Raw genomic sequence first — 15,636 nt, forward strand, 5'->3', positions numbered from 1 at the left:
CACTGGCTCATGCCACGTCTCGGTCACCACTGGGTTTCTTCTTGGTGTTACCACCGCAAGTTTGTAGAAACTTTGTTTTTTGCATCCTCAAGTTCTCTGTGTCTGCCTGCAATCTGGGTTCATTCATCCACACAGACGGAACTTGGCACCTTTTATATTAAGATGGTAGGAAGTGAAGCAACCCCACATTAATTTAGTAACAACAAAAACTGTTCTGAATTTTATGTATTTCATATAAATGTATATTAAATAAACAGCAAGGATTTTTAGGTGCTTTGAGCAAGTTCAGTGCTATGCACCATTCTTACAAGTGGAGGCAACGTTTCCAGCAAATTATAACAATAATTGCTTTTTTTCAGCCATAAAAATCAAACAAAAAAAAACAATAATTGTTCACACTTGCAGCTCTAACAGATTACTTCCATTTGCAGAAGACAGCAGTTTTCCACAGTCAAAGCTCTAAATACCCTTGTGTTATCTTCCTGTTAAGCTCAGTGGGGAGGGAGGGGTGTGAAAGAACAGATATTTCCCTCAGGACTCAGAGGACACTAAAATCCCACAGCTAGAAGAGCAAATACCAGACTCACAACCCTATTGTTAACTGTCTGCTTGCTGCAGATTACTGACTTTTTATTGTCCCCCCGCCCCCAAGTAGGCTTGAATCATTGTGATTATGTGTTGTGTTTGCTCCCAAGTTACTCTAAGAATTAATATGCACTTCAAATGAATTCTTATTTCTAATTCAACTCAATCCCAAAACAAAGAAATAAAACATTTCAAGAAAAGATATCTGTGATGAACTATATTTTATTTAAAAACTCTAACATAATGAAACAACATACAGATGCTTTGCAATATCCTAAAAAACACTCCACTTACAATTTTCTTGTCTACATTTTGTAACAGTGTTGCGTTACATTTGCTCTYGGAGTAAAATGCGAGTTATCTTTCCAGTTTTAAACCAGGCGTCTTCGTGTTGGTTGTAGTTTAGACAAAGCAGGTGTTTGGATGGCTGCAGCCTGCGGCGCTGCTTTCTTCAGCTCTGCAGGGAAACTGTTAGCGTTTGGCTGTGAGCCAGAGCAAGCCAGCCCCTGTGATGGTGGGACTCCAGCTGCTGAGGCCACCGCGGTCCGGCCGGCAGTCTGCTGCTCTGGCTTTTTGAGTCCGGCTGCCTGGTTCTCAGGCTGAACGGCTCCTGCAGCTGCAGGCAGGTTAGCGAGCACAGAGGGCATGTACACACCAAACTGGTTCATTTTAGCTGCCGCCTGAAACAGAGAAGAACGATTTTTATCTTTAACAGAACAACTGGTTTGAATTTGCTAAGAGAGAAATACAATATTTGGGTGTCTTACCTGAAGTTCCTCTGAGCTAAGGCCGCCAAGTGAAGGGTTCTAGAAAAGACAGCACATGTCAAATAAAGTAGTGATGAAATTATCTTGATAATATCCAAATAGATTAATAATCCGTATTCACCATGGGCTGTTGTATCATGTACACAATTGGGGGATTCTGCAAATGAGAGTTTGTCATTATAATACAACGGTTTATTTTCTTTCAGTGTCATTGTTATGATAAATGCTCAGACCTGCTGCTGGACTTGCTGCTGTGGAGCTGCTGCAGGTCCAGCTACACCTACAGCCGTTTCTGCAGGTAACACTGGACTGTTTGGGAGCTGCTGGGTTGGAGTTTGAGGTGGAAACATTTCAGGAGCGGTCGGGAATCCATACGGGGAGAACTTATGAAACAGAAAAAAAATAATTTTTCAACTTTTGTCAATTTTTTAATCCTGCACTGAAGATAAAAATGAAAGTTTGCAACAAGAACTAAAAGTGTTGCAACAGGAATGGCACATATGGAAATAATGTTTCTTCTCATAAATTATGTCAACGATGACATGATTTGCTTTATGTCCCCCCCCTGCAGGAGTCTGTCTCAGTTTATGTCGGAAAGCTCATGAAAGAGGCAAAAACTTTTAATTTTACTGTTGAAAACTAAGATCACCCAGGAGCAGTCTTTCATGTTAGGATTTTTTTTTAACTACATGTACATGCAATGCTGTGTGGCTTGTGTGGGATCTAGCTGCAGACACAAAACATGTCTGATAATAATATCTTACCACCTGGTTGCTGTAGGGTGAGGGGAAAAATGGCACAATTCCATAAGCAGGATAAATCTGTAATAAAAATAAAATAAAATAAAATATAATAAGCTACAATCAATAAATGTAACCTTTACAGCTCAAAGTTAGAAAGCAGAAAAGCTTGACAAAAACTGAGTGTAATTTAACAAATTTTCTTTTATTTCCTACCATAGGCTGCTGTGCTACTGTCAGCTGGTTAGCACCCAGGGATGGGTAGAGGTTTTGTGGCAGGGGGATAATCATCGGACTGCCCCCTTGTGTGAGCATTGTGTATTGCTGTAATGATGGCTGAGGGCTAGTCTGGGGGTCTGGCTGCTGGGGAATCCCAGGCTGTGGTTGCTCCGCATTGGGCAAAAGAGGCGCCGCCATCTGAGCTTCAGACTTCTGGTTTGTGGTTTCAACAGGCTGGTCTCGATGAGCAGCACTTCTCTGCAACAGCAGGAGAGGACGAACATTTGGACTGACCTTTAAAAGAAGATAACAAGTCCACTTATCAGAGCTCTGGAAGAATACAGTTATTAGAAAAATTAATGTAAGATATGGATATTTTTTACAGAAATAATGTAAAGGAACTTACCGGGACAGAGGTCACCATTATTGTGAGACATGAAAGCAGAAATAGGATGAACATTTCCAAGAAAAAACAAAAGTCACTATTCTTTAGAYTTCTTCTAAATATATTTAATGAAAGCTTTCAAGTAAAGTCTCTGTGGAGCACGCTGAATAAATTCAATGCATCTACGTGGATAGGAGCGTGGACTTATGCATTGGACATGGAGCCAAACAACCAATCACATCGCAGCAAGAAACAGACAAAATCTACCTAATTATCTTGTCTGATTGAAGCAGCAAGTTGGAAACCAAAGAAATTCGTCTGAATACTTTCAATTGCAGGTTTTTCCTCCAATTATGATGCTGTCATGTCTATAGAAAAGAATAAACAAACACACTCAGGCTTTTGGGTTTCCTCTTGCTCTGGGTGTGGCTGATGTGTCAGTGTCTACCWGCTGTATCATGAGAACCTATAGAATGTGCAAAAAGTTAGAAGAACTGGGAAAAATAGTTTCTCTAAAGTTTTTACAAGTAAAATTAYAGCTGACTGATGCAAATCAGGCAGTAAAGAAGTGTCTAAATTGTTGTGATACACAGAATGTTTCCATGCAAAAAGAGGAACTGGATCCTGTCAGCATGCAGGTAAATAAAAAAGGCACAAGAGGGCAGACAGCTAACTGTTTCTGTGCTTCCCTAAGAGCCACCTGTCTTATAAACGTAAAAAAAAAAATTAAAAGTTTGGTTATTCTTGAACAATATTTCAAATTAAAACATACACTATGAATTTATTTTTTTACATTTGTCACAACAATGTTTTTTTTCCTTATTCGCAAAAAGGTTTGGCATTGCAAGAAACAAAAGTAACCAGTACACACTACAACTACTTTAAATATTAGATCAAGTGTGTGTTTCTATATGATATTGAAATGTACATATTTTTGCAAAGGTGTTTCATATGTGAGCTGCAGAATGAAGTCATCAATAAATAAACATTTGTCTTTTAATTTTTTTCTGACTTATTCGTAAGTGGAGAATATATAATCAATTCTAAAACAAATATTTTTGGTGATCAAATACAAATGTGTAATTACATAAATAATAGCAATAATATTATTGAAATTACCAAAAATGAAGAGTATCTCTCTTTTTGACAATACTATAAAGCTAAATGTGAAAATTGTGTTTTCAGTCACCACATAAAATATTCTCATAGTACTATACAATTTATAATTATACATATACTTATTTTAATATTTTTTTTCTTTTTTAGGTCACTACTTGACTTTGATAAAATTTTGAACAAAACATTTATATCCACGAAGCTCTTTTTTAAAATTCAAATTTATTTTAGACACAGTAAGAACACAAACAAAGGACATCAGTGCACATTCAAAATAATAAAATAAAACTTTGCATCTTTAAAGACAAAATAAAGCAAACTTTAACAACCAAAAAAAGTGTTGACATTCATAATGAGTATATGTAGAAAGCATTGCTTTGCCACAAACAAATCACATCAAARACAGGGTGATTGATTACCTTAAGAAACAAGTTATTTTATTTTAATGCACACAAAGTCTAAGGAGCTGACAGTGCTGAGCAGTGAATAAAATTATTGGTCAAGAGGGTTTCTGGGAGACTCGGTACAACACTGATGAAGCACGGAGTCAGGTATTACCAGCTTACACTCAGCCCTTTTCTTTAAGCTGAGATGATCCAGGCTTGTTTATGTGTGAGTGGAAATTACACTGATGAGTCAGCACTCTCTCACTGATGTCTGCAGGACCAGCCTTCAACAGAACTCCTCATTACACTCTTAGTGCTTGTCTTGATTTTTACATGCTTCACTAAACATCATATATAATTAGTGCATTTTTACATTAATTTCACAGAAAAAAAAGTAGTACAGTGTGATATTGTGCTAATTCAAGTGAGTAGAATCAACATAGCAGAAATGAAATGATGAAAAGGCTGCTGAATCACCCCTGAATGGTGAATCTATATCAAGTAATACATTCATGTTATTTATAAGTTATATTTGATTTAGCCATGACTTTAAAATAGATTATAACAAAGGTGCATAAAAATGCAAGCATGTTTATGTCCTCCTTTAACATCCTCGTGGCATCAATCAGAATGACAGATTGACATTTTATTTATTGTCCCCTCTTGGGGAGGTGGTGGTCTGCAAGACTGTTGTGGGTGTTATTGTAGTGGTGGTTGTTGGTGTTGTTGTCGTGGTTGTTGGTGTAGTGGTAGTGGTTGTTGGTGTTGTTGTTGTGGTTGTTGGTTTAGTGGTAGTGGTTGTTGGTGTTGTCGTGGTTGTTAGTGTAGTGGTAGTGGTTGTTGGTGTTGTTGTTGTTGTTGTTCTAGTTGTTGTAGTTGTAGTAGTTGTAGTAGTTGTTGTCGTTGGAGCTGTAGGAAGAACAGGCGGTTTGATGCAGAGAAGCGGAAACATCTGACAGATGTTAAATGGGATCAATGGAGGACATGGTTTCCATCTCTAGGGCAAGACAAAATGAACACACACAACACAATTAAATTTTAAAAAAGTATAGAAGTACAGATAATATTATTTATTATTGTTGTYATTTTTGCTTTACTTGTGCTGCAGTTTACATGCAAATAAACTTGTACCTGATGACTATTAGATTCACTGCTAGAACTGCGCTTGTGACGGTCAAGGCAGAGCTGCAAAAGTCAAATACCATTGGTCATTTAAAGCAGAATTAAGTAAATAGGTAGATTGGTGATGGAGATACTGGTACTTACAGCTGTTTCAAAGTTGATCAAAAGAAAAATCRTTAGAAGAAAACCTGTCATCTTGGACTTCATGTTCTAATCTCCTGGTCGTTGGAAGAGCCTCTGGGTCACGGCAGAAGTAGAGCTTAATAATGAATAAAATATCAGGCTGTCTCACACGTTCGCTTCAGGAAGCTCAATTAGCTTTTAAACGGCTCCGGTGTGTTGACATTGCTCTCCCGCCTTACGAGTATTACTTCATCTCAGATGTGGTGTTCGCCTGCCTTAGACTAAACCAACAAAGGCGGGACTCAGTTTCGGTACTGGATTATGTTGGTTTTGTAACATTAAATGTCTACATCCTGTTATTAATCCTAACATGCATTTAAAAAATCAAATTCATAGATTGCTCAGTTGATCAAATTTTGACAAACCATCAGAAAGTCATTCAGAATATTTGCTGTTTATGACACAGTAACTTTGAACTATGTGCTGTCAGTCAACAAAGATTGATAAATGTTGAAAAGTTCCTAACTTGCGAAACAGTAATCTGTGTTGTCTAGAGCCGAATTTCTATCTGCAAAACAATACTTGCTCATTTCTTTCCAAAGCTTATAATCATCTTGTTTACCATGGTAAACTTACTGTAAGTTAYTTCCTCTAATAGAATTATTTAATTTTACACCATTATTACTGTCTGCTCTAAAGTAGTTGTCATTATTTAATTGTTACCTATCATAACCATGCTCCTTTAATTGGATTAAACATCTTTTAACATCATATTACATTCCGTTCAGCCCTACTGACATTCATCTAATCAAGAACTGCATGTCAGTCCAGTGTGTTTTTATGTTTGTTGTGTTATTTATGACTGCAAAGTGTTATATTTTATTACCAGGGCATTTTTTAACTTCAAACTTTTAGATTTTAGTGGTCATCAGTTTTTATTTGGAGGATTATTACTTGGATTATTTTTCTTGTGTAAGTGGTTGTTACGACTGAAACAAATTGTAGTAATAATACTGAGTCATAAAAATACAAATAAATGAATCTATTCGGGACTTAGACTTTGTCCAAGTAAACATGTTGCCATTTGAGGTAGTGATACAAAAGCAGGTTGAGAGGAAAGTAGGAGAGGCAGCAAACTAATTTTATTAGAATAAAAAATAAGGTAAGAGTGATGGAAACCAGAAACATCCATTTAAGCAGTTAAATGGGTAGTTTGGGCTTTTAATGGTGATCTTTGAAGTTGTTGTTATTCTCACATCACAAGTTTGGAATATATTTTATTTTACTGTATTTTATTTTATTTTATTTTATTTTATTTTATTTTATTTTATTTTATTTTATTTTATTTTATTTTATTTTATTTTATTTTATTTTATTTTATTTTATTTTATTTTATTTTATTTTATTTTGAAAAAAAGCTTGTGAGTTGAGTTGACACCAAGCAGAGTAAGGCAAATAACCTTTCTGCCATCTTAAGACACCATTTTGGAATTTAAAAATTGGGATTTATAATTAGTCAACCTCCTTTTCATAGCTATCCTTAATTCATTGAAAATATGATATGAAAATTGTTTTGTTAAGTTTCAAAATTGGTCAATAAATACAGAAAATGATACATTTCAAGTGGGTTGAAAACAGCTTTTAAAGTCTAAAAATATGAGATTGAAAAAGTCTGACATTTAAAATTATCCTTGTTTTGATTTAAGAAAATGTTTAGTGAAATGTAGGCATAATGATTGGAGAAACATTAGGATTTAAGATATAGGGTACTTTAAAATGAGTGGGGCAGCATGCCTCTTATCAAAAGGTCAGGATGGTGCTTACTGGGTGGATTTATAACAACATGCATGTTGGGGTAACTTGGGGTGCGAGAATGTGAATGGTTGTGTCTGCATATGAAAAAATGAAAATATTTTGCAAAGGTTTTTACATGTTTTGTTTAGAAAGTGAAATTCTTTACAAATAGACTGAAATACTTTAAGACATTTTTTTGTAATTTTATTGATCATAAATAATTAAAAACAAAGATTTAGTGTCTCAGAAAATTAGAATATTGCATAGCCAGTATATGTCCCGGTGTTGAATTGGAGATCTGTTCAGGGTGTACCCCGCCTCCTGACATTGTAATTGCTGGACATAAATAAAAAGAATGGATGTAATGAGTAGATGAAAAGGTTGTGTATGTCAACCAATGATTTCCTGGAAAACCTGTTGGAAAATCCCAGGCCATCAGCAAAACAAGTTGGTTTCATTAAAAACATGTACCACATTACAAAAGAGCACCAAAATGTATGTTGTATGAGTGTGTATCTGTTATCATTTAATATGTGACCTTTAAACAAAAGTTTTGTCAACAATAAGAAATATTCTTGCTTAAATCTTTGGTTTTAACATTTTTCATCAACACTGTTGGTTTATTAGCAAAATAACTCATGAGCCACTGGACACATTTTAAAGACATTCTTAGAATGCAAGCATGGACAGACCTCAATAATTAACTAACCTGTGGGAATCACCCCAAATCAAGATAGCCAACACAGCTTATCAAATTTAGCCAACACAGAACTGACTTTAACTTGGTCAATTTTACAAATACTCCTGAGCTGATGTAGTTGTAGCTGAGAGTAATCATCATTACGTTAACCTTGGATTATACTATTGACATCAACCCTTGATAATCTTCAAGAGCAAACAAATCATGTACTATATACAGTAATAATTTGCATTAAAATGAAGTGTAACATTATTTATAAGATGTGACCAAAATGACAATGACTGTCATTTCTCATCTTAAGATTTATTTTAGTCTAACCAAATAGCTGTGGATGATATGCATTCCTTCAAGGAATTATAGATCTTTTATTTTATTTTATTTTTATTTTTTTGTTTTTCCCTTAAGTCCATAAATAATCATATAAACTATTCAATATGATACTCTACTACAGTGTTTCCCAAGGTTGGGGTCGGGACCAAAGTGGGGTCCCGAAACATCAAGGTGGGGTCCTGAAAAGATTTTTGGAATTAATTACATTTTTGCCTTAGTTGTCACAAAGGAGTGAAGTTAGTGTATTTAAAATGGATAAATGTGGTATGAAAAATATTGTTACCATTAATATTAACTATTGTTTTGTTGACCTGATACAAATGTTTATCATCCAAAAATAGTTGGGGGCACAGGTCTCTGCTACTGTTATTTTGTGGGTCAAAAGCTGAAAAGTTTGGGAATCACTGCACTTTGGTTCCCAAAGTTGGGCTTGGGACCCAATAATGGGTCATGAAGCACCTTGGATAATCTCCAGAAATCAATTTAAAGGGCAACAAAATGATTACTGATGTAATATTTTCACCCCTAACTATTACAAAAACACAAAATAAGTATAAATAAGTATTTATATTTGTGTACTAGCTGTTTAGATTGTCAAAAAGCCTGTGTTTTTAATGTTATTAGCAAAGTTTGTGTACTCAGACCTGTAATATTTGGGGTCACAAGTTTTTGCCATGRATATTTTGTGGGTCAGAAGATAAAAAGTACTTCATGCACACAGACAGTACTTTTTTTACATTTCTGCTTTATTTAGGAGTACAGAGATCAAGGGCGTGTTGATAACATGTTTTCTGAAATTACAATGTGATTTTGTAATAATTGCAAATTCTCCATGGAAAGCTTCCAAGCTTTTGTTTTAGGGTTTAGCAGTTATTTAAGTAGTAGCTTTTAAAGTGGTAGTTGGTGCAGCTGTAGTGGTAGTGGTAGTTGGTGCAGCTGTAGTGGTAGTTGTAGCTGTGGTAGTGGTAGTTGGTGCAGCTGTAGTGGTAGTGGTAGCTGTGGTAGTGGTAGTAGGAGCTGTGGAAGTGGTCGTCGGAGAAGTGGAGGTGGTAGTTGCAGCTGTAGTAGTTGTGGCACTTGTAGTTGTTTTCTTGCAATGGCCATGACCATGACCAGGAGGACCTCGACCATGACCACGACCACGGCCCTTCAACAAAACCAGACACATGTATAACATATTCAACACAATATTTTTTATATATATTTTAAAATGTGCTGAACGTTACATCAAAGTAAAACAAGATGCTTACCCTGTGTTCGTAAGGTCCAGGTGGAGGTGAGCCTGCATCTTCTTGGCTTCCCAAGTCTTCATGCTACAAAAGAATCAACAAATACAAACAAAAACATAACTAGTTTACTGTATGACTTCTGAACTGAGTAAATATACTTAAGTCTTTGACAAAATAGTACTTACAGAATGAGCCAGAGCGATGCACACAAGGCATCCTAACAGAAACACTTCCTTGAACATGGCTTCACTGATCACCTGATCAATTAGAAAATACATCATTCACAATGATTATCAATAATATTTAAATACCATGTAAAAAGGTATGAACAAAATGTTTTTAACTTACAGTAACGTCTTCACAATCAGCCTTAGAGGTTGTTGAAAGGAATATGACAATGTTGTCCTGTGGCCCTTTTTATACTCATTCATATGGGTGGATTTAAGCTCCGTAGCATTTTGCATAATTGAGACGTTGCAATTATTAGGAAATCTTTGGCCACAATATTTCATGTGGGAAATGTGAGGAAACGGATAGGGCAATGATCAAGGAAATCTGACATTTCAATTACAACTAAATATAATATAGAAATTTTGACCACTTTAGGCGTGATGGGTGTACTTTTTTCTTTTTATTTAATTGACAAAACATAGAAAAGACTTGACATAAAAGTATTTTTGCAATCATTTTAAAAAGAATGGAAGTTGAGCTTCATTCTTAGGAATGTTCCTATGATGCAAATGTTTAAGCTCTGTAATTACTCTGTAACCGTCCTCATACCTTATAAAACACTTGGTGTTCATCATCATATTTCTCAAATCCAAAATGAAGAACTTTTCTGAGCAGCTGCCAAATTGTTAAAAATATTAATTGTTCTGCATAGAATAGAAGAAACAAATGCTTTTCTCAGATTTTAATGCAATCAGGAAAGGAATCAGAGGATGGTCACATCAAAATCCCTGTCTCTGAGGTGTTGCCCTGTGAGAAATACTTTGAAATATATTCAGATTGCTTTAATGCTTTAATCCTTTATTAGTGTTTTAATGTGAAACCAACAACACAAGTTTGTACAGACTGATGAATTTAATATATTCATTTTGTTCTCATCATCTGAAAGTATGTTTACTCTAAAGTTGTGATAAAACAAAAAAAACATTTTATTATTGAAGGGAAAAAAAACAACCATGTAGTTATTGGTGAAAGCAAGAATTATTTAAATTATTAACTCTGATATTGTCCAAAACATTTTCCTAAATGCTGACTGTCCAAAGTACCAACATTTTATGTTTTGTACTATTTCTAAACAGTCCTTTGACGTGTGGGAAGATGCATTCTCATTGCGAAAAATGAAGTCATCATCTTTCCTTTCAACTGATAAACTGTCAACATTTCTAACTAGATTTTGATATTTAATTAGATGTACTGTCACATTTGTGCCTTTACCTGAAATGACACTATTATCCAGTTACCACAGTGTAGATTGTGTGAAATGAGATGGAATCATGTGTTTGAATGAATAATCTACAAACATGCAAACAAAATATTGCAGCAAATCTCTGCTCAGTTTGGAAACATGAGGCGTGTTCACAATATGATTCATGCTCACAGGTTCAGCTTGTTGGGGCATAATAAGCCATGTTCAGAGGTAAAAAAAAAAAAGTGTAAAGTGAACCAATTTTATTCAGAGTAGGAATTCAGGTATAAAATCTTAACTTTGTAAAATAAATGACCACAATCTAACTTGCTGAAGTTTCTTTTCTGATAGATAGATAAACATTATGTATTGGGAATACAATAAATAAATAAAAATTGAAAATAAAACTTCAAGTGATATTTAATTTCTCATGTTGCTAATCTGATTTGAGTTTGTTTTAATTCCTCACTAAGAACCTTAACATAAAATGTAAAACAAATAGTTACAATAGAACAGAGACATTTCATGCTGTATTATAAGTGCATTTTGACTGAGTCACCATCAGTTTTTAAGACCTTCCTGAAACTGTCAGCTTGTTGAAAGAAACAAAAATCATGCATGTGTCTTTATTATGTATCATTTTGACCCAAGGGCAGCAGGATAATTAAAAAAGGTCCATGTCAACAAAATGTACAGTTCCTTTTGAATTTAGAGAAACATCCAGAGGTTTTTTTTGTTGAGTTGGTTCAAGCTGTCATGAATGTTCAGGAAAGTAATTCTAATATGGTGCTGTAAAATAAGTAGACAGTGACACCTAAATTTAAAATGACTCTGGTAGTTTGACACCTCATGATTGTATGCTTTGCCGAATCTAGATAAAAACAATGTAGTGGTCACCTCGAGGTGGAATAAACCGTTCCACCTGTCTTTGACCTTGATCTCAGAAGACTTCCTTCAGAGAGACAAAACTCTGTTCCATTTAAACTGAATTTAAGCCACGATGTGTTTTCTTAAACGTAGACATTTTCTTCTTCTTAATCAAGATAATCACCAACATAATAATGTTCTTTGTATTTTTTGATTTATATTTTCTTTTAACTAAAAGTTATCATTTCATAAATCAGAGTTCCTTTATAATAGCCATTAACAATGGAGTTGTGCGTTTTTATATCAAAAGAAAGAAGTCAGCTATTTTTTATAACTTTATTTGTCAGATTCCTCAGATAATGATGAATATCATTGATCATTTTTGATTAAATGATCCATATGGAAGAATCCTGTGGAACAGAAGGATTTAAATCTGAAATGAGATAAACATTTGGGCTAAATGTGACAACAGGATAAAAAAATAACAAAATTTAAAAAATGACTCGTGTCAAAAATCAAAACAGTACAACGATGATTTGCAGTTACCTCTTCATTTTCAGAACATTCCAGTGCTCATTTAACCAGAAAGAGTTTGTTGGATCAGAGCAGTAAGAAGTTGTTGAAACATCGTATTAGAAAGGCCAAAAAGGTTGTTGTATGAGTAGTACATCTGAAAATAAATCATCAAAGTTTTCAAACAGCAGAATATTACATTTTTTAAAGATCATGTGGATAACGGAAAAAAAAATATTTACCTCATTGGAACTAGAACGCTCAATTCGCTGGTGCTCCGTCTGCAGAAGGTTTGATAAGATCTGCTTTAAACTTTATTACAATAAAAACAATGATGTTAATTATATATTTTATGATGAAGTCACCTTTACAGGCAGAGCCATGGTGATGCTCAGAAGGCATCCAAGGACAAGTAWTGTCTTCAGCATGGTTTCAGTGATCTCACCTGATGGAACAAACACAATAACGGAGAATTTCTCAAAATAAATAAAACACATTCTTGCAAAATCTAAGATTAAAATTCATTTTTATTTGACTCAAGCTCTCACCGCTTCAGCAAGCTTTCTCCGAGACGAACGAAGAAGTTGCAAAGGTGCTCTCTGAATGCTGAAGTCCTCTTTTATACAGGTACAGGAGCAGAAATGTTGTGATTCTGTGGTCACTGAAAAAAAAATTACCTCTAAGTTTTAAGGTGTGTTTAACAACAAGAGTTTAAAGCAGTGCCACATGAATAAAGCTCCTTGATGACAGCCTGATTGTTTATTCTCGTGTGACTAAAGTGAATTAGGCAAAACTTGTTGAGTCCCATTTCATCACAAGGTGGTTTGTTGGAAGTGGACCACAGCTGCACGATCTGCATGTCACGTCACTAAAACAAATCTAACTACAAGTATAAATAAGTTAACCTAATCTAACGATTGTTTTAGGCATAATATTCAATACACGGAATGATGTCTGRAAGCAGTTTGTTCAAAATGTGCTGCTATACTTCCAACTGTCTGTCCTGAAACTGCTGATAAGCATCTAGTTTTGTGTATTGAATTGTTGCTTTTTGTTTCGATTCTTGATTTGTTTGCTATTTTTTATCCTCTTTTTTATTTTTTTATTATATAGTGTGCTGGTGAATGTTTAAATAAAATGTTTTTCTGGCTGTATCTTTATTTCAGATGACATTTCGTAATGTTGTTTGGTTTGTTTTTCATTTTAGCACATCCCCAACAGTTGCAAAACTCCCTGCAAATCCTGTTTTTAAATTTTGAGGTTTGTATGCCTTACAATAACACAATAACGACTACTTTTTGAATACATTTTAAAATTCTTCTGCTTGTTTTTAAGGTTTTAAACAACCTCGCCCCACCCTATTTAACAGAGCTTCTTCACCGTTACACCCCTCCTCGGTCACTCAGGTGTGCTGACCAGTTGCTCCTGGTCGTTCCCAGTTCCAAATGGAAACTCAGAGGAGATAGGGTCTTCTCTGTTAGTGTCCCTAAACTGTGGAACGCCTTGCCTTTGCATGTTCGACAGGTCCCTTCACTGTCCATTTTTAAAACTCACCTAAAAACTTATTTTTTCTCACAGGATTTCAACCCAAAAGAGATTTGATTTTACTCAACGTTTACTGCTGATTTTACTTATTTAACTGCGTGCTTTTATTGTGTTTTTGTATTGAGTTTTTATTTCATGTGTTCAGCACTTTGTTTCAGCTGTGGTTTGATGATGAATGATGATGATGATGATGATGATGATGATGATGAAGCAGATAGTCTCAGACAGACCTTTTTTATTGTTTAGACACATTTTCTGAAAGTATGCTTCATGTTCTCAAAATTCTATACACAAACCCAAAAATCACACACACACACACACACACACACACACACACACACACACACACACACACACACACACACACACTCAATGGACAAAAGGCCTCATTTCTACTGCAAAATGAACCTTCAAAGCCTTTACCTTAAAAACAATGTAATTTCTTCTCAAAATGGTATTTTGCTTTCAGATGACACTTTATATGAACACATATTTATAAGAACCAGTTGAATGCGGATGAGCTTAGTGTAAAACACTGTGACCTTTTTTTCTCACCTAATCATGACTTTAATTTTTTTTGTTCAGTTTTACACTCTCGTGCTATCAGCAGTTCATACAYAAGTGTGCTGCAAAATATTTTAGAACACACAAATACACAGTCACAAAACTATTTGCATAATTTTCCCCACAAAAACAATGTATACAGTGTACATCCTAACCAAAACAGAAGACTAAACTGTATACAGTAACAGCAAAACATACCATGGACCTGTTTCAAATTAAATAGACTATTTTATTTCATCAAGATCTGATTTAACAACAGTGTTCAGTTTTGAACACAGTTTGAACTACAGTATTTTGAGGCTGTAGTTTGGTTTTGCAGGAAGAGTCAGAGGTTCTGTGAAAGTACTTTGAACATTGGGTTTTGTGTTTACAGTTTAGATAAATGGATGGATGGTTTTAAGAAACGTGTTTTAGCAACTAAGAAAAACTGTACTGCAAGAAGCACTGAGGTTTTGTTTTAGAGCTGACTGTGTACTAGCATTTAGCATCACATGACCTTCAATGTGAGAGTTTGAGCAGTTTTTTTTACAACTTGTGTTTTAGCAAGACAAAATGTGTTTAGAGTTCGGAGAAAAAAGGATGGAGCTTTGTGAATTATGTCTTCATGTGGAATCTGTTTATAGTTTCGGCATATTGGGGGCTAGTTTAATTAAATGTGTTTAAAGAACTGGTCATTTGGTTTGGAGACTTGGGTTTTGTGTTTTAGCTACAGTGAAAAACTGTAAAAATACMACATCATAATTCATCCAATTTACATGTTTATAGAGAGCCAAGTCACAACAAACGTCATAGGGCACTGTACAAAAACCATCTAAAGAATTCAGCAGAATGAGTTGAAACTTCACATTGTCACAGTTACACTCTGAACTAAGTGTTTTAGGCTTTTTTGTTGTAGWGTAAATGTAATAATATTTAATTTTTGCAGCATATGAGCAACTGTTTCAGTGTTAAAGTTTGGGGTTTGAGAAGAGAATTTGAGCTTTTGTTCATGTAGCTTGAGAAAAGTGTTTTATGTTTATATCTAGGAAAACTGAGGAAGGTTACAGTATGTGTAATGTGTTTCAGCAATGCTGAAAATTTGTATAACAGACCGAAAGACTGCAAAAAATAATGCTTTTTTTTTCATTTTGTCACTGTCTTCCTGCACACAAAAAAAAGGCAAAATTAAAAGTGTAACTATTTCATTTAGGCAAATCTAAATCTTTTCACTTGGCTTCCTTTGTAATAAATAGTTAAG

The 15,636-nt window shown here is 34.7% G+C and overlaps 2 protein-coding genes and 2 long non-coding RNA genes across 6 annotated transcripts; all 4 read right to left on the reverse strand.

Moving 5' to 3' along the window:
- Positions 1-800: 800 nt before the first annotated feature.
- On the reverse strand, positions 801-2,827 carry ambn (ameloblastin). 2 transcript variants are annotated; one of them, XM_014007826.1, is made up of 7 exons: positions 2,718-2,827; positions 2,309-2,605; positions 2,120-2,173; positions 1,586-1,735; positions 1,474-1,509; positions 1,353-1,391; positions 801-1,265 (listed from the first exon to the last, which is right to left on the reverse strand). In XM_014007826.1, exons 1-7 carry the CDS (start codon positions 2,769-2,771, stop codon positions 957-959), a joined length of 939 nt encoding a protein of 312 aa, XP_013863280.1. In that variant the 5' UTR covers positions 2,772-2,827; the 3' UTR covers positions 801-956. The 2 variants fall into 2 exon arrangements, with proteins under 2 accessions (XP_013863280.1, XP_013863279.1); XM_014007825.1 differs by having other exon boundaries at positions 2,117-2,173.
- A 2,279-nt stretch (positions 2,828-5,106) lies between these two features.
- On the reverse strand, positions 5,107-5,533 carry LOC106517113 (uncharacterized). The gene is made up of 3 exons (XR_001310156.1): positions 5,465-5,533; positions 5,330-5,383; positions 5,107-5,195 (listed from the first exon to the last, which is right to left on the reverse strand). It is a non-coding gene; the product is annotated as an uncharacterized LOC106517113 (long non-coding RNA).
- A 3,512-nt stretch (positions 5,534-9,045) lies between these two features.
- LOC106517114 (integumentary mucin C.1) lies at positions 9,046-9,747 on the reverse strand. Its single transcript, XM_014007827.1, has 3 exons — positions 9,682-9,747; positions 9,518-9,580; positions 9,046-9,414 (listed from the first exon to the last, which is right to left on the reverse strand). The coding sequence occupies exons 1-3, from the start codon at positions 9,736-9,738 to the stop codon at positions 9,142-9,144; spliced, it is 393 nt and encodes a 130-aa protein (XP_013863281.1). The 5' UTR covers positions 9,739-9,747; the 3' UTR covers positions 9,046-9,141.
- A 2,347-nt stretch (positions 9,748-12,094) lies between these two features.
- Positions 12,095-12,900, reverse strand: LOC106517115 (uncharacterized). Of its 2 annotated transcripts, none has more exons than XR_001310158.1 (5): positions 12,839-12,900; positions 12,656-12,735; positions 12,533-12,571; positions 12,324-12,447; positions 12,095-12,187 (listed from the first exon to the last, which is right to left on the reverse strand). It is a non-coding gene; the product is annotated as an uncharacterized LOC106517115 (long non-coding RNA). The 2 variants fall into 2 exon arrangements; XR_001310157.1 differs by having other exon boundaries at positions 12,095-12,210.
- Between the last annotated feature and the right edge of the window lie 2,736 nt (positions 12,901-15,636).

This window comes from Austrofundulus limnaeus, unplaced genomic scaffold, assembly GCF_001266775.1.
Source record: "Austrofundulus limnaeus strain Quisiro unplaced genomic scaffold, Austrofundulus_limnaeus-1.0 Scaffold45, whole genome shotgun sequence".
NCBI lineage: Eukaryota > Metazoa > Chordata > Actinopteri > Cyprinodontiformes > Rivulidae > Austrofundulus > Austrofundulus limnaeus.

Coding starts and splice junctions, on each gene's coding strand:
- ambn (XM_014007825.1), bottom strand. CDS start 2,771: ATGTTCATCCTATTTCTGCTTTCATGTCTCACAATAATGGTGACCTCT. Junction 2,606..2,717: donor TAATGGTGACCTCTGTCCCG/GTAAGTTCCTTT, acceptor CTTCTTTTAAAG/GTCAGTCCAAATGTTCGTCC. Junction 2,174..2,308: donor CAGTAGCACAGCAGCCTATG/GTAGGAAATAAA, acceptor TTTTTATTACAG/ATTTATCCTGCTTATGGAAT.
- LOC106517114 (XM_014007827.1), bottom strand. CDS start 9,738: ATGTTCAAGGAAGTGTTTCTGTTAGGATGCCTTGTGTGCATCGCTCTG. Junction 9,581..9,681: donor GCATCGCTCTGGCTCATTCT/GTAAGTACTATT, acceptor ATTCTTTTGTAG/CATGAAGACTTGGGAAGCCA. Junction 9,415..9,517: donor CTGGACCTTACGAACACAGG/GTAAGCATCTTG, acceptor GTTTTGTTGAAG/GGCCGTGGTCGTGGTCATGG.